Genomic DNA, 18840 nt, shown 5'->3' with positions numbered 1-18840 from the left:
TGTCCTCATAGCCACATGAGTGGTACCAGAGGACTGGAAGGTAGAAAATGTTGTTCCATTGTTTGAGAAAGCAGCACCATGACCACTTTAATCACTTTGCACAAAAAGGTTTTCTTTTGTTTTCATTGCACTCTTTCTTATAAAAATTGAGTTAATGTTTTTTCTTGTAAATATTGCTTGTTTGATGCTATGCTGTAAGTAAACTTTTCATTGCATCTGTGCATGCATGCAGTTGTGCATATGATGATAAACTCCATTTTGATGTTGAATGTGACAAGGAATACTTTATCCATAGAAGGAACAGTGGCAGACAAATTACTTAATGCAACATTTAATATTACATGAATTGTATGCTTACTCTGTGTTCTTTAGTAAATTCACAGTACCTAACATATCAATACCTTCATTTGCAAATTGTAAGTTTTTTGTGACAAGGTTGCCCCAGTGAACCCTGAGGTCCATGAGAATGTCCATCATAGAAGTGATATTCAAGGATATTGTGGTTGAGCGTAGCTTCATAAAAAGTAGCCACAGAGAATCATCCCTCACTTTCTCCAGTCGATACATTAAAAGCTGTAAAATAAACAGCTAAGATGAAAACTACCTCTCTGCATGGTGAAGAGATGAGAACAAATGAATAACTTCACATTCTCAAGAAAATAGTTGAGCATTTAGTTCTGCCCATGGCATCTTCAGTAGTGAATTTTGTGTTTTAAAATGTGATGCCACTTATTGCTGATGCACATCATTGGTAGTGTAGTCCTGAAAAGATGTGCATGGGATTGATACTTGCCTCACCGTTGAACTGGTTTTCAGCTGACTTCCCACCAGCTGTTTATTAAAATTAAAATTAAAAATCATTCCTTGATCTCTCTTGAGCATCATCTTCCTTCATAATTAATTACACTGACATGTCTGACCTACTATTGAGGCATCATCTTTTAATTCTTACTGTCTTCTTATGTTTCTGCTCATTCTATTGAGCTATTTAAATAATACTGGGACACGTTCGAGGTATGCATTCCTGAGTGTAAGTATAATAAAACTGGAATGTCTTGCTAAAGCTCAACAGAACAAGTTATCCTTGTGAAAACTTCTATGTAAGCTGTACAGGTTCTCCCCAGGGTATGGCAGGTCCTGTTCCTGTGAAACCAAACAGTTCACAAGTCAGAAATGTGACTCTGAACCATGCAGAAGACGCCAGCAGCCCCACGGCAGCTTATGTACAGGCTGTACGTCAGAAAGACATTTGTAACCTGGGGAACCTGAAAACCTGTTAGTATGATCAGGGTGCTTGTAAGCACCTCACATTTGTTGTAAAACTTGCTGAAAATGTGATGTGTTCCCCCAAAACAGCAAGTGATGATATATTTGAGCTGTTGAATTTACAGATCTACTTCTGTCTTATTTCCTCCTCTCTTATCATTGCAGATGAGAAGTGCAGGGACATGTACTTCAACTGTAATGTTGTGGTTCAAGCCAGACTCTGTGTCTACACGTACTACAAAACAGCATGCTGTGCATCTTGTGCCAAGGCCAGAAGAAGAGCTGCCCAGCTCAGAAAGAGATAACTCCCCTCTTTCACCACTGAGACTCCCTCACAGATCGTGATGCAGTTACATTAACCATAGGAGCACTTGCAGACTCTACTGTGTTGACAACATCATAATTGTAAAGAAAGATGGTCAAAATTAGTATGATGTGGCTAGTTTATAAAGAAGAAATATACTGTATAGTATTAATATAATCTTATACCATTATCATACTGGTCTTTGGTCAAAATACTAATTTTCTTGTTAGTTTACTGTTTTAGATAATATGAAATGCATTCTACAAGTGAATGAAATGTATTCATAATAGGTTTTGGGATCTCCCTCTGTGGAAGTCAAACCTAGGATGTAGAAATTTGTCCTCCACTGTTTGCGTTGACATGCAGCGTAGTAATGTATGTGAACTGAATTTCTCTTTTGAAACCCTGTCCCATTGAGCTACCTGCAACCAAGTTTGAGAAATGGGATTCAAAGGGCATTACTACATCACACAAGTAGAAGAGGGTAACTCTCAAGTTTCAGAAGGCTGGTTAGAGAAAGTATACAAGGCATCTCAATAACCTCTTCCTATTTCTTGACCAAATTTCTTCTTTAATATGGTTTTCAATTCAAGGTTCATCTGTAGATTAACTTTTAATTACATCTATTGACTGGAGAATTATCCCATCAAAGCAACTTCTCCAACTCTATGGAGTTATACAGTAGAAACCTGCTTTCCTCCATTTCCTTATGCACACATTTCACCTACTAGCATTTAACTTCATATCTGGATATTCATCAGAAAATTACTAGCAGAAGCTTTCAATGTGAGCCAATAATATCAGTTTGAAATGAAACTGATATTGTCAGGATCAATGTGGTCAGTAACATCAGAGCTGACAGATTTCAAACCAAACCTCCCATTTTTCACTAAACCAGGCAAACACAAAATTTAAAGTCCCTGATGGGTTCTTTGCACATATTTCAGTGCAGTCAAGAGGTAAGTAAAGTGTCATAAATGCGAGTTGTTTACTTACTTTAAACATGTCCTCTGAGAATGTCATAGGACTGAGGAAGTGCCATTTTCCTTTAATTGTGGTACTTTGGATCCCACAGTCCATTAACCATGATTACTCTGACCTTGTTCACCTTTGCCGTAAAACCCATGTCTCTAAGAGCCTTAATGTTGTAATTAAACTGTCAGCCTTCAGGTAAATGGTGTATTGAAGCCCATCTCTCCAGTATATGAATTCTTCAATCAATGCCCTTGTTGCTGATGCAGTAACACTCCCATTACGCCATGAACAGAATTCTGAATAGCTCTACTTCTGTTAACTTTGCTGACAAACTTTATCTATTTCTAACTCATGCTACTTTGCATTAAATCTTAAGGAGATTGGTGAAAACAAACAGCATCCCTGGCAAGAGATATATTGGGGAATAAAGAAGTGGCATATACATTAGTCAAATTTTCAATGTCTGCCTTCACAGTAGGTGACTAATCCAAGAATCTTGGAAAATCAAATCTACAAGTCAGGAGATGAGAAAAATATTATTAATAATAAAGTAGTACTAAAGAAATGAATAAGCTAAAAACAAAGAGTTCCCTACAACTAATGGTCAGAATCATCAGGCGTTAGAAGAGATGGTAGATGTATAAAGTTGTATAGCACAGAGGAAGGCCCTTCAACTCACCACTTCACCAAACTTTTGGCCCAAGATATTGGTTCTAGGGTTCCCTACATTTTGGAATAAATGTACAGATTGTAAGCAGCAAACACCTCATTTATCATGGTAGGAGGGCAAAAGAAGCCAAAATTGACAGTCCAGTAAGTGTGAAGTCAGTTATCAGGAGAAAAGTCAAGTTTATTATTAGAGGTAGGGTAACAGGACACCACAATCGTAAGGTGATTTCAGGGTCAATGTGAAAAGTAAATTGTATTTGAGGGGTAATAAAGGGGAATTAGTGAATGTGATGTGTTTCGGTTTTCAAAGAGCTTGCGCATAAGAGGTTCTTACAAAATAACTAGGTCTCATGGATTTGAAGGTAATATACAGTTGGACTGAAGATCGGTTAACAGACGGGAAGCACAAACAGTTTCCAGTGTGAAGCCTCTGATGTGCTGCAAGAATCAGCTGTATGTTTACCTCAGCTACTTTCAGCAACTTGGATGAGGAGGCTAAATTTAAAGTGACTTACTCTGATGACAATGCAAAGGTAGATGGAAAGGAAAAGGAACTTAGGTTAACTGGATGGAAATGCATGTGGCAAAAGCAAACCACTTCAAAAAGGAAATGTTAGAATCCTTTATTAAACAAGATGGAGACTGGGAAATATTAACATTCAGATATACTTGGTTCCAAAGAAAGTTAAAATGCAGACACACTATACATTACATTACTTCTATTACAAAAGAATATGAGATTAAAATTATGGAGTCTGACTGAGACTATACTATATATGGAGTACAACATACATTTCATTCCCAGGTTAAGAGCAAGGTTACATTTGTCTTTCTGGGAGTCTAACATAATTTCATTAGATTAGTCTTTGAGAAGAAATCTTGCAAACTAGGTCATATTTCCCAAAATATAAAAATCTGACTGGTGATTTGTTCTGAAAACATGAAATTCAAGAAACTTGGCAGATCAAATGCTGCTAAGATATTACTTTAAGGTGGTAAGAATGGAAATGTTTCAGAACCAGACATTGTCAATATATCACCAAGAGGAAGAGAAATTTCTTCATGCAGTGGTTTGTGAATCAAAGAAATTATCTTCCTCTGGGGGTTTTGAGAATTTTCAAAAATAGAGTGGTAGATTTTAGGATATCAAGGAAGAGGGGAAATTTTAGAACTAGAGAATCAGAGAATGGTTGTAGCACAGAAGTAGGCATTCGACCCATCATCTCCTTGTCAGCTCTCTACTAAAGCACTTCACAATTTCCAGCCAATGGCTTTTTCTCTTTAGCTTTGCAAATGTTCCTCATATTTTTATGCAATTCCTTCTTGAGGGCCACAATGGATCCTCGCTCCACAGTATCTGTAGACAGATCTCAAGTAATGAGCATATTCAAAGGCCTGAAAGGCCGCCTCCTGTTCCTTTTCCCTTTTCCCCCCCAATGTTCCTGTGCTCTTAACCAAGACACATTCTATAACAGTTGGTGTCTGTACTCATGAGAAAGTATTTTTCAACCTTCAGATGCAACAAAGCAGTTGTCATGTTGTTGTTGTTTGAGTTGTACGGATGTGGTTACCAATCCCAAAGTTATTTCTATGTCATTGATGTCACAGTGGGCTGAGGTAATAAATAGGAAAGGAATATACCAGAATCTATGTTCATCTCTCACCTGAGGATGCTGTCAGCCCCAGAATTCTCCCGTTGTGTCTCAGGAAATGACAGACTAGCGAAGGAGCATATTGGAATGAGATAGAAGGACTAAATATGTAGAACAAGAGGAAATCCTTCATTATACAAACACACTAATGCGTAATGGAATGGAGGAAAAACTCAGTGTAAAGGAGGTGTGAAAAGCAGGAGAGTATGACAGTGGTATTACGGAAAACACTGTAATGGGAAACAATTATTTTTTTTTATCTAATTTAATAGGGCATAGTTATTATCGCATCCCCGGGTTCCACTTGTTACTGTGCTATTTCTAGTTCAGCAGAATGACCACTTTCCTGATCCTGGGAAAGAAAGGGTTAATGTATGAGGAGTGTTTGATAGCTTTGGATCAGTACTCAGTGGAGTTTAGAAGAATGAGGAGTGAGGTAATCTCATTGAAATCTATCGAATATTGAAAGCCCTAGATCAAGTGAATATGGAGAAGTTATTTCTTTAGTGGGGGGGGGGGGGTGAATTCCCTATACTTGGCCTTCAAGTCATTGGATATATTTAAAGTGAAGATTGATGGCTTCATGATTACCAAGAGCACCAAAGGTTACAGGGAGAAGCCAGGAGAAAGGGGTTGAGAGGGATAATAAATCAGCCATAATGGAATGATGGAGCAGACACAATGGGCGGAATGGCCTAATTCTGCTCCTATGTCTTATGTCCTTATTATTCTCATAAATGGGACCCTAAACTCTTCGAAATCTTGTCCACTTAACACACAACGTACTAATTTTTCCCAATCACCAAAATTATCCCAGGGTCACCTTACAATTTAACATTGGAGACATGAATTAGGTTTAATTTTGAACGCTCGAGTTATCTCATCCACAGAGGGGTACCATGCCTTGGGCTGCAAATGATTAACAAATTCAATGAGATTGGCTGTCAATACTAGCCCTTTGTATAAGGTAGAATCCTACAGCCCTTACCAACCATAGTGGATCCAGCATGCTATAAGATGATTTTCACAAAACCACTGCATCTTTGAACATCAGTATATAAAGATTCTCATCATCATCTTATCTTCCTCCATGGCTTTATTCATCCTCACTTGGATGACCATCTTCAGTTGAGCACTTCAACCTAAAGTGTACCAAAACTTATACCAAATTTCTGTCCTATTTGTAATGAAGCCCATTTGTACAATGGTTGCACCCCTCCTCTCTGAAATTCCCTTCCAAAGCTGCTTCACAGCCTTTATCTTTCCTTTAAAAACCTTTTATAAAACTTTCCTTTCCACTGTGGCAACTAACACTCTGCATGCATTTGGCTGTTGCTCCAAGGCAAATTCCTATATCGGGAATTTATGTGAATGCAGGCTGCTGTTCAAGATATGTCAGCAATGTGCAGATGCAGTACTCAACAAAAGTGGGCAGGGCAAATTATTTATGGCAACGCAGATTGATGAAGTGAGCTGATGTGATGTTTTTATTAGTATTACAATTAGGAATTAAGATGCCACAAGCCACAACTGTGAATGTCAGGAACTGAAGTCTGATTCAGTACATTTGGCAACAGTTTTGAACATTTAATTTCTAACACAGTGTTTTTGTTCACTAAGATCTCCATATTCTGACGCTTTTTTAAAAAAATAGTTTCTGGTATGGAATTGGAATAATTATTCAAAAAGCATGAAGTCAATCGCCTCTCAGTTTCTTACTTCACATTCCCTCCCCTGTCCTCCCACTTTCCTCCTCAACTAGTCTTACCTATCACCTGCCAGCTTGTACTCCTACCACCCACTCACCCACTTTCTTATTCCATCTTCTGTCACCTTCCTTTCCTATCCTGATGAAGGATCTTGGTCCAAAACTCAACTGTTTACTCCCCTCTGTAGACATTGCCTGACTTGCTGAATTTGTCCAGCATGTTGCATGTGTGTGTTGTTCAAGATTTCCAGCGTCTGCAGAATCTCTTAAGCCTAAGCATAAAGGCTACTTCTAATACTGTTCAAGATATGTAAGGGGTTCTCACTCAAAACTGGCAACAGCACATTCACACTTGCATAGTCACCTTAATTTTTAACTGGAGAATGCTGAGTGGACTGAGAAGAGGCAATGGGACCCCTTTAGAAACTGATGTCTAGGCACCTTTTATTAGCTAGTATTTCATTGCAATATGACAGCATCACCCTCCACCTAGAGCTGACACAAACCCTGGGATACTAGTGAGTCCAAGGTAATGAAGAGCAGCAAGGTGAGCATTTCTTCCTGTTATGTTGATGCCAAAGAGAAGCAATAGAACGGACAGCCCCAAGAACTTCAGAGAATGATTAATAGTGCAAATAAAAGCCAACAGAAGTATTTCTGGCCTCTGACTGACTGCTGACATGTTTGATGACACCAAACAAAATGTCATTTCGATTAAGTGCCACTGGGCTGCAAATTCAGCCTCTGCTGAAAGGAAGGTGGATCTATCTAGTGCTATTTTCTGAGATGAGTTACAATGGGGAAATGGGAATTATCCAGACGAACCATTTCATCTTGCTGTCCATGCCATTCTTCCAAAGCAGGGAGGGTTAAAGCAAGCCCTATCAAAGACTTGTGATCTGGTTAGATTACGAAGAGGTTGTTTTCGATTTCCTTCTATATTGTGATTCTGAGCCCCATTCATCTTGATTATTAGGATGTGATTCATTGTTTGTCAACTGGTTTCCCAAAAGCTGTGAATATGTTCACAGCTCAAACATTCAGATCTGTTGGTCAAAGCAACCTGTGACTGTTCAAATAAGCTCAGCCAAATTGGTCCTCAACATGTATTTCATTTTAATGTAATCACTGTGCTGACACCGGTTATTGACGGGAGCCCTTTGATTAAAGCAGGCAGTTTGAGCAAACAGTCTAAATGTATTCCAGACTGTGGTGTGTGAAACATGTTCTGATTTTAATAGTGTTGCCTTAAAAGACTTTGTGCTAAGACGTGTTTCTTGTATAGCTCTCTGTGCAGGAATACATGTTCTGGCTTATTGCAGAAGCTTGGAATGCATTTGGCAACATTTACAGCACAGCAGTATTTTAATAACTGTTGTTGTTGGGCTTGAATTGAAAAATATTAGTTAAGGGATCTTAAAGATTGTTTATTTCTTAGAAACTTTACATTACCAGTTAGGTTAGGTATCATCCAGTAATAGTCATACTTTTCCCCATACGTGGCCCTGTGATTTTCCTCGCCTCTGTTAGTCAGTGATTCCTCTGAGTATTACTCAATTTCCTAGATTTTGTTACTTGTTATTGTAGCACTGACCAGAAATTTATTTTATGACTGTGCCAGTTCCCCTAATTTCTTTCTTTCTAGGCTATGTTGCTTATGTTCTCTCCAGTCATTTTTATTCCTGGTCATGTTAGATGGCTTCAGACCATAAAGTGAATTTATTCAATGAGCCATGTAGAACCTGGTGTCAATTACTATTTTATATTTCACTTGCTCATTTACTCCCTTCCTGTCCTGAAGATGCAGATTACCCAGCTCAGAAAGTGGGAGCAAATGATGGACTGCTGTAATTAGGAATAGTGTGGAAGCAGCCAAGTGTCCACACTAAAAAATCATTGAATAGTGATCAGACCTGGCTGTTTTCACTACTCTCCCGGAAATATTAAAGACATTTTGACTGAGTTGAACTAATTCCAGTCCTATACAGCGACCTTGCTATTTTGTATACTTTAGCTCATGACTGGATAAATCCAATGGCCTAGATTGTCCTGGTTCAGCTAGATCAATGACCTACCCCCTAAATTCACTGAGCTCCTCCATTGGTCAGCTTTTCCAAACAGACTAAACCATGACACAAAGGCATTGAATCTATTGGCAGCACAGCCATTTTATTTGCAAGCAAGCTGAAGACTGAATGATGTAATATTAATATTAATACAGTCTTCGGCATGAGTCCAATGTACAGTACCTGCCAAATGCAGTACTCCTGCCTACCTATCCTATTCTCAATGGGACCAATCAGATATACCACCCACCCATTTCTGTTCCCCTTCTGCACCTGGTTTCATCTTGCCATCACCTACAAACTTGTTCTACTTGGTCAGGTCTGCCCATCATCCCTGTCTTATCTGGTTCCATGGGTCACCTGTCTTGCTTATCAGATTCCAACATCTTCAACTGCTTGGGTCTTCACTTAATGCCTTCCAGCCTCTGTTTCCATCCACCAGTCCCCCTGCCTGCTTCCATCTTTGTTTACCTCTTTTACCTCTCTTATTCGTCACCGACCAGCTATGGTATTCCGGCTCCAACCAACCCTCATCTGGCTCCATCTGCTAAGCATCCTCTGCCTCCTCACTTGATTCCACCCCTCACCTAACAGCTCCTGCCTCACCCCTCTCTCTCTCTCCTCTTTATACTAGACGTCTCCCCTCTACGCTCTCAGTCCTGATGCACGGTCTTGACACTTAACCTCAACCATCCCTCTGCCTGCACAGATGTTGCCTGATCCACTGGGTTCCTCAAACAGTTCATTTCTGATTCAGTCTGCATTGTGTTTGTGACTCTCATTACAAGTTTGTGGAAGGTGCTTACAGTCGCACACTCATTTTGTTTGCAAGTAAGTATCCATTGTGTTCAACTGTTTTGATCACATCACTGACTGCCCACTATCACCACTGTATTTACCCAAAGTGGCATCAGTAGGAAAACTGGTCCAAAGCCAGTAGGATTGCCACTGTTTTCAGTGGAACTGAAAGTTCGGGTTCTTTGCAAATTGACAACAGCAAAAAATACTGTAAGTGAAAATCATATATGATGATTTATGACACTGCAAGACTCTCTGCCTAATGAGATTAGAGGATGACCTGTTTGGAGTTCAGAACAACACTGTTTGTAATCATTTAGACAAATAACAATCTTACCCTAATTCTGGAGCATCTTATCATATCAGCTGATCAATAGATTGTGGCGGTCACTATAAAATATTTAGCACCACTGCAATTTATAAAAGACACTTACAAAAGTTTCAGAGAGGGCAGCAGATAGTATGAAGCTAGAAAGAAGCTACATTGCTACACAGTCACTGCCTCACAGGTCCGGGAAATGAGAAAACATGTGATATAGCACCTGGTAAAAGGGGCTATAATTGAAGTTTCATTGCAAAAAGAAAAAAAGAGGAGGGGATTTAACACTGTGATTGCAGTTTGATGTGTAAAATATAGTAATTTTAATTGAATCACAGACTAAAATATCCCTGTGTTTGGGAGATTGTAAAAATGTATGGTCGGTTTGTATTTGAAATAATTTATTTTATTTGTAGTGAGTGCTCCCAGTTAGTCATTAGAATGTGTTTAGGACAGCCCCTTGTGCGATGTTGCTTCATTAAACATCTAATGTTATTTTGTTACTTGTTTTGTATTTAACTGTGTGAAGTCACATATCCACCAATTCCCATTATCTGCCTGGAGAGGTAACTGAGGTTTCTCTTTAGGACTGAAATGTTTGGACTTCTCTATCTGTACTGATAAGCGGCTATTACATTGTTAAATAAAATAATTTACTATTATTTGTGTAAAGTATGTTTTTGATTAGGAAAATGAAATCAGAGATCAGATGCACCATACTAAGGGGACACATTTCTGTCCAAATTGATGATAATTGAAGTTGTGTCTTCACTACCAGTGTGTCCTACATAAAGTGAGCATTAACACTTGCAGGATGTTGCATATCCAAAGTGGCAAGGTGCCCCAGAATAAAGGAGAAGCTTGAAGCATCTTGTCGGTCTTCTCCAAACACAGATGGTGAGAGAAGTAAAATAATTCACAATGGTAAATCAGAGGTTTGGGTTAGGATGTATTATTTAAAGTACCTTTCTTTGCACGAAAGCAAAAAAAAAATACAGATGCTGGAAATCTGAAGTAAAAGTAATGAAGGATAGAAATGTTCAGCAGGTGATGCAGCATCTATGGAGAAATACAGAACTAATGTTTCAGGTCAATGAACTTCTATTTTGAAATTATGTTAATTCTTAGCATATAAATTGGAATAAGGCTCATCTTTCCAGTACAAACGTCCTTAAATTTGAAAAATATAACATTTGATTCAAAAAGTGAAAGAAATGCAATATCTCAGTATATTTTTCTTGGCGCGTGGTTAATAATACATACTTTCTCCAAATTTATCCAGTTTAACTGACAAATGCACAAAATGTGAAAAAACAAGTGAAACAATTATCTGTTAATGCAGAACCTATGATAGTTAAATGAGTTAAATACATCCTTTTGAGAGCTCCACAACTGATAGCTTCAAATGCCAAGGCCCTAAGTCAGGAATTCTCTTCCAAAATCTCTCCACCTGTCTCTTTCCATCTAAATGGTGCTCTTTGACTAAGCTTGTGGACATCCAGCTAATTATTAGTGTAGATCATCTGAGCCATGGAGTTGCTGGCTCCCTGCTCATGACCTGTGCTGTTTGTTCCAGTGAAAGCTACACTGACCCAGAGCAGTGTAGACCAGAGACTGAGGGGCAGAATTAGGCCATTTGCACATCAAGTCTGCTCTGCCATTCCATGGTTATTTATTATTCCTCTGAATGCCATTCTCCTGCAAATCAAAAACACCCAAACACTAATCCCTCCTACCTACACCATGTCCATATCCCTCCATCTTCCTTACAGTCATGTGACTATCCAAACATCTCTTAAAAGCCTATAATGAGTTTGCTTCTACCACCATACCAGGCAGTCCATTTCATGTAGTGATCCATGTTCTAAGTTCACCACCTTTACCCATAATACAGTACTCGTAGCATTAAAATCTACACATTTCAAACTATCCGATGCATCATACCCGTTACTTTGAATTTGCCTTTCAACTCTTTCCCTGACCTCTACTCTCTGGTTCAATCCCTCCCTCACTGGCCTGCGGCTCTGGATCCCAGACCCTGCAAAACAAGCTTAAACTCTCCCATGCAGCATCAACAAACCTTCTGACCAGAATATTGGTTCCCCCCCCCCCAGTTCAGATACAACCTGTCCCTCTTGTAAAGGTCACCCCTTCCCCAGGAGAAGTTCCAATGATCCAAGAACTTCAAACACTGTCCCCTGCACCATCTTCGCAGCAACTCATTCATCAGTGTTATCATTCCATTCCTACCTACACTGGCCCGTGGCACAGGGCATAATCCTGAGATTACTACCTTAGAGGTCCTTCTCTTCAGCCTGTTTCTTAACTCAATATACTCGCTGTGTAGGACTTCTTCCCCTTTTCTGCCTATAACTTTGCTGCCAATATGCACACTGACCTCAGGCTGTCCCCCACCCACCCCAGAGAAAATCCTACAGCTGCTCCAATACATCAGGGACCTTAGCACTCAGGACGCAACACACCATCCTGGTGTCTCTTTTGCGGCCACAGAATCTCCTTTCTGTCCCCCAACTATCGAATTCTCTATAACTACTGCACTACCTGATCTTACCCCTCCCTATTGGGCCTCAGAGATGGCCTGGCTGCTGCTGCCATCCAGTTGTATCCTCCTAGCTGTATCCAAGGAGGTAGACTTGTTGCCGAGGGGAATGGCCACAGGGGAACCCTGTACTGACTTCCCAATCCCATTACCTGTCCTGGTGGTCACCAATCTACTGTCTGAAGCCTGTACTCTGGGTATGACCACTTCTTCAAAACTCTCTTCCATAATATCTTCAGCCTCCAGAATGACCCTGAGTACATCCAACTCCAGCTCCAACTCCCTGACCCAGTCAGTCAGGCAGTGAAGTTGGGAGCACTTCCCACAAATGAAGTAATCGAGGAAACCGCAAGGTGTCCTGAATTCCCACATCTGACAGGAGGAGTATCCCATCCTGATGACTCTACACTAAGAAAAAGACTCACCTCTTCTTAACTTTAAATATACCCAATGTCTTGGCTTCCAGAGCTGCCTGTGGCAAAAAATTCCACAGATTCACCGCACTCCAGTGTGAGTAATTCCTCTTCATCTCTGTTGTAAAGAGACATTCTTCTATTCTGAGGCTGTTTGTCCTCTGGTCCTAGACTGTAGGAAACATCCTCTCCACATCCATTCAATCTAGGCCTTGCAAAATCCAATCTCCCCTCCACCTCCATTCTTCTGAACTCCAGTAATTAGATATCCAGAGTCATGAAATGCTCCTCATACAGTACTGTGCAAAAGTCTTAGGCACATGTAAAAAAAAATTCTGTAAAGCAAAGATGCTTTCAAAGATAATGAAATGATAAGTTTATAAATCAGAAAAAATTACTATAAAGAGCAATAAACAGTAAAAAACTAAATCAAATCAATATTTGGTGTAAAACTGCATCAGTTCTCTTAGGTTTTATAAGAAAATCAGTTGGTTGGTTGTCCCAAGAATCTTGCTGAACTTGCCACAGTTCTTCTGCAGGCTTTAGCTGTCTTGCTTGTCTCTCCAGGTAATCCCAGACACACTCGATGATGTTGAAATCAGTGCTCCGGGGAAGTCATACCATCAGAGACCATATAAGAAATCTACGGTGCCTAAGACTTTTGCACAGTACTGTATATTATCCCTTTCATCCCCAAAAGGGATCACTCCTCCGGACCATTTCCAATGCGGTTCTCTAAACAGAATCAGAATCAGCTTTAATATCACTGGCATATGTGGTCAAATTTGTTGGTGTTGCAGCAGCAGTACATTGCAATAAATAAAAAACTACAAATTATAATAATAAATATTAATATTAAGAACATAAGAAATAAGAGCAGGAGTAGGCCATTCGGCCCATCAAGCCTGCCCCGCCATTCAATAAGATCATGGCTGATCTGTCTATAAACTCAGCTCCATCTACCTGCCTTTTCCCCATAACCCTTAATTCCCCTACTATGTGAAAACCTATCTAACTGTATCTTAAATATATTTAGTGAAGAAGCCTCAACTGCTTCCCTGGGCAGAGAATTCCACATTAAAATTAAATTAAATGAGTAGTGCAATAAGAGAGCAAAAAATAGTGAGATCGTGTACACGGATTTATTGTCTGTTCAGAAATCCGGGGGCAGAGAGGAAAAAGTTTTTCCTAAAACGTTGAGTGTGTGTCTTCAGACTCCTGTACCTCCTGCTTGATGGGGGCAATGTGAAGAGGGCATGTATGGGATTGGGGTCTTTACTGATGAATGCCCCATTTTTGAGGCTTCACCTTTTGAAGATGTCTTCAATGTGGAGGAGGCTTTGATGGAGCTGGCTGCATTTGCAACTTTCTGCAGCTTTTTCTGATCCTGTGCAGTGGCCCTTCCAGGCCAGACAGCGATGCAACCAGCTAGAATGACCTCCACGGTACATGTGCAGAAATTTGCTAGAGTCTTTGGTGACATACCAAGACTCCTGAAACTCCTAATGAAATATAGCCTGTCATGCCTTCTTGATATTGCATCAATATGTTGCTTCCTGGACAGATCTTCAGAGATGTTGATACCTGGGAACTTGAAACTGCTCACCCTTTCTATTTCTGATACCACAATGAGGACAGGTGTGTAGTTTCCATCATAGAATAGCATTAACTGCCAGTAAAGGTCCACTCAGGCTGATGACTTTCTGAGGGCATCTTCAACGTCCACAAATTTTTTGTAATTTTCTAGGCATATAAGAAAAATTAAAGTATCAGTAGATAAAGTGAGACTTATGCCAAATTTAGCTTCTGTTTGTTTAAAAAGTGCACATGTACACACACACACACGCACACACACACACACACACACACACACACACAATCAACTAAATAAATAGGTATGAAATGTTATGTTTCTCTCAGGATTTGATGTCCCCCATTTATATGAATAGACGTGCTGTGTTTTTGCCAGACTTAAGCAAGCATGGGCTCAGAAAAAGGTCCTCCCACCTGCGAGCTGTGATGTCTGCAGGAGATCATGTTCAATGTTGTTGACAGTCTACCTGATCACCATAGCAGTAGCTGCCCTAATCACCATCTTGTTGACTGTTTGAATTGACAGTAAAGTGCCAGCATTAGCAGTTGGAACAAAGCAGAAGATAATTTCCTAATTGCCTGCCTTTTAGGTTTAAAGGTTCTTTTTTTATTTGATTACACTGCTGTGAAGTGTTCTACATCTTTAAAAATGCCACTTAAATGGAAATTCTTGCTGTTGTGAACGCTTACATTCCCTACCTCAGCTTCTGCTCTTTTCTCCTGCTTTATGCTGCTCCTAAAATCCTGCCCATCTCAGGCTTTTGGCTTTTTTCATGAATGTCTCCTTATGTAGCTTAGTGTTCTCGTTTCATTGCCTCCTGTATAGCACCTCGGGACAACATTAAAGGTTTACATATATATTAATAATTCAATGTATACACTGCAAACAAGAAATGGCATTGTTGATGAACCATACTTTTGTATTAAACAGAACCAAGCAAGAAAGGGGGCAGAAATTCATACATACATGAGAGACAAGGAACTTAGGCCTCACCCCTGAAGGCAAACCAATGAAAAACTCCACAGCAACCAGGCCTACAGGGCTAGAGTCAGAAAACATAAGTTGTATTTAACACAGAGGGACTTTTAGATCCTGTTAGAAGGTAAAAGGTAAAATAAAATTGCATTTGGGTAGAATTAGTGTGTAACGGGTGCTTGCTGGTCAGTGTGGACTAGAATGGCCATAGGACCTTTTTTCTACGCTCCATAAATGGGTTTGCTCAATGAAAATGTGAATGATTCTATAAAAAGAAATGCAAATATGAATTACAGCAGATTAAAAATGGATTTATTGAACAGGTTATTGCAAAGGATGAGAGATACTGGTCCAGAACACATCTAGCTGTCAGACCCTCAGAGAACTGCTGTCTATTCCATCTGCCCACATTTAATCCTGAGCTCACCTCTGACATGATCCCTTACATTTCGTTAGACAAGGCTGGTATGTCCAACACAATTCTATGTCATTAAATAGGATTGTCAGGCTTTAACTGAAAGGTAAGGTTAAGTAGTTATTTTTATATATTTCCCTTTTTCAACGTACATTTATGTTTTTTTAATTAACCACAGCTTCATGTTTAAGTCATTTTAAACATTTGTTAATAATTATTCATAGTTTTATTTCAACTGCTTCCATATGTCTCAAACCATCAGACACAAACAAGGCAGTGGAAAAGGCCTTTTTCTCTGTATTGCGAGATACACAACCACAAAAATTTACCAAAGACAGAGACCTTGAGAGGCAGGTCAAGATCCAGGTAATTTTAGCGAATCTGAGATTGTGCAAAATATTCAAAGTTATATGTATTCAAAATGTAATAAGTAACCATAATTCTCAGATTTGACAGAGGTGAAATCAAAACCTGTTTTTATTGAAAAATAGACATTTGAAATATACAAGGCAGTTACAGAGTATGAAAGAAAATGCTGCCAAGTCAGGCTTGTTACTTGTCTATCTAAAAGTTAAGAAGAGGTAACATCATAGAGTAGGTGTTCGGCACGGACTAGAAGGATCGAGATGGCCTGATACCCTGCTGTAATTGTTATATGGTTATATAAAAAATGGCAATTACAGTGCATTGTTCTATTTTAGTTTAATTTATGACTAAGTCCTAACAGACTCTGTTTTCCTATTGTTCAAACAATTGCTGGACGCCCTCATCAGCTCTCAGACAGCCAGCTACAACTATTCTATGCTGGATATATCCAAAAGGCAACCAGTAGTGGATGACTGGAAGGAAACTGAAGCTTGATTCTATATAAATCACTACCATTCTGAATTAGGCACTAGCGATTTCACATCTTTTCCTCAGCCATAAGTAGGTCAGGTTTAATTATTTCACCAAGAGCACATTCTCTTCACAAGTTCTTCACGGCATGTTGCCGCTGTGTGAAATCTATTTAGCATTTACACTTTTTTTTTGTTTTCTTCTCACTTCATTGCTGCTAAAGTGCTCAATAGAAGTGAGTGATTGTAGCTCAGTATTCTGGAGAACGTTCGAATCAGGACACAAAGGCATCAGGCAAGTATTGTCTTAATGATATTGGCTCTTTCAGAGAATTGCAAGTTGAAGTTGGCAAGTGACATGGAAGAAAGTCTACTGATGTAGTACAAAGTGTAACAGATCTTTGAGGGAAACAGGTTAGCTCGGGAATGTTGACCTGGTTCAACTGATAGTAGTTTCACATCTGAGTCATTAGATTAAGTTCTACCCTGACTCTGAGCATTCTATTCAAGACAAAGCTCTAAACTATACCAAAGTCCAGACCAAGGCTGGTCTGGCGGCTTAGGTGGATGCTAAAAGGCCATTGTACTACTGTATAATGGCAGTGGGATTGCTAGTTCAGAGGACCAGACTAGAGAGGTTAGATATTGTAAATAAGCACATCAAACATTCAAAGATTCGAAGTAGGTTTATTATCAAAGTACGGGTTCAAAGTATCAAAGCATGTATGCAGATACAACCCTGAGATTCATCTTCCCATAGACAACCACAAAACAAAGATACACCACGGAACCCATTCAAAGAATACATCAAACACCCAATGAAAAAGAACAAATTGCGCAAACAACGAAAACCAGTGAGATTGCATCTGCTGTAGACCTGTTGTGGTGATGGGCAAATTGCAACGAGTTCAGGTCCTTGCTTAGGCAGGCCATGACCAACCTCTCAAAGCACTTCATCACAGCAGACGTGAGTGCAACTGGGTAATGCTCATTGAAGCAGCTCATCCTGCTCTTCTTGGACACCGGTATGATTGTCACAGGCTGTTCCAGAACTGAGTGAAGGGCCAGTGAAACGGCACCTGCTGTTGACCTGTTATAATGGTAGGCAAAATGGAGCTGATCGAAGTCTTTTCTCAAGTAGGAGTCGATATGCTTCATAACCAACTTCTTAAATCACTTCTTCACAGTGGATGTAAATAGCAGGGTTGATTCACCCGATCATTACAACAAAAATGGAAGGGTAATTATAGAAAGTGAATAAATCAACTACTGAAACAATTACAACATCTTGCATAGTTAGGGTGCTTATTATGCTTGCTGGGAGTAACAGGGATGCCTAATTGTGCCAAGAGAAGGCTTTCTTTAGGGCTTTTGCAAAGAAAATGTACAAATTGCGCCATCTGCTGTTGAAGGTTTGTTTTTCTGAACAATATACAAAGTCAAATTTATTGTCAAGTGCACAAACTTGGGTGGAATGAAAAACCTACATGCAGCAGCATCACAGGCACATAGCATTGGAGACACATCATTCATAATAAAAATATAAATTATACAAATTTATATAGGAAAGAACAAAATAAAATGTCTATAGTAGGGAAAAGGCAGGAGTCATAGAATGTTAAGGTATGGACCAGGTTTTGGAACTTCGGCCCAACTCATCTAAAGGATAATCCCATTCGCCTGCACTTTGCTCATTTTTCTCTAATCCTCTCCTATCAATGAACAAATCCAGGGCCAAAACCAGCAGTATTTTAAAAGCTATTTTGCGGTTGAAAGTTTGCTTTTCTAGTTGCGGCAGAGGAGAGGAACCAGCAGCTTTTTAAAAAGTTTTTCTTGATTTGCTGAGTGGTGAGGCAACTCTGCCAATAACAGGAAGGTAGGATTAAATGGGTGGGATTGTAAAAAATGGGGAGTTGGTAAGGAGGCACAGGTGAACAGCAGTTAAGGTGTTTTATTTATTTTCTTGTTTATCTATGACTTTTGATTTAGTGTAGAGAAAATGGCAGTCAGGCATGGCATACTCCTGCTGTGTCACATGAGGCATCGGGGAGCCACATCTAATGGCAACATCTGTGAGAAATGCACCCAACTATAGCTCCTGACAAACCAGGTCAAGGAACTGGGTGTGCTCAGGATGATCTGGGAGGCTGTTTGAGAGCTTCAGCGAGATGGTCATCTGAGCTGCTGGCTATATAGGGATGGGTACCCAGCAGGGAGAGCAGGCAAATATTGCAGGCTTCTACTGTAGCCATTCCCCTCAGTAATAGGTATGCCCTTTGGGTACTGCTGA

At 39.7% G+C, this 18840-nt stretch overlaps 1 protein-coding gene across 2 annotated transcripts in view; it reads left to right on the top strand.

Annotated features, from left to right (window-relative positions):
* The window catches only part of adamtsl7 (ADAMTS-like 7), a 501077-nt gene extending 490658 nt beyond the window's left edge, over positions 1-10419 (top strand). For both annotated transcript variants that reach the window (XM_059965295.1, XM_059965294.1), the window contains one exon: positions 1432-10419. In XM_059965295.1, coding sequence (XP_059821278.1) covers positions 1432-1571 — 140 coding nt within the window. In that variant the 3' untranslated portion in view covers positions 1572-10419. The remainder of the gene's footprint in view (positions 1-1431) is intronic.
* The last annotated feature ends 8421 nt before the right edge of the window (positions 10420-18840 follow it).

The sequence above is a fragment of the Hypanus sabinus genome, chromosome 3, assembly GCF_030144855.1.
Source record: "Hypanus sabinus isolate sHypSab1 chromosome 3, sHypSab1.hap1, whole genome shotgun sequence".
In the NCBI taxonomy this organism is placed as follows: domain Eukaryota; kingdom Metazoa; phylum Chordata; class Chondrichthyes; order Myliobatiformes; family Dasyatidae; genus Hypanus; species Hypanus sabinus.
Note: the sequence above shows the minus strand (reverse complement) of the source record. Positions and strands in the feature narration are given on the sequence as shown.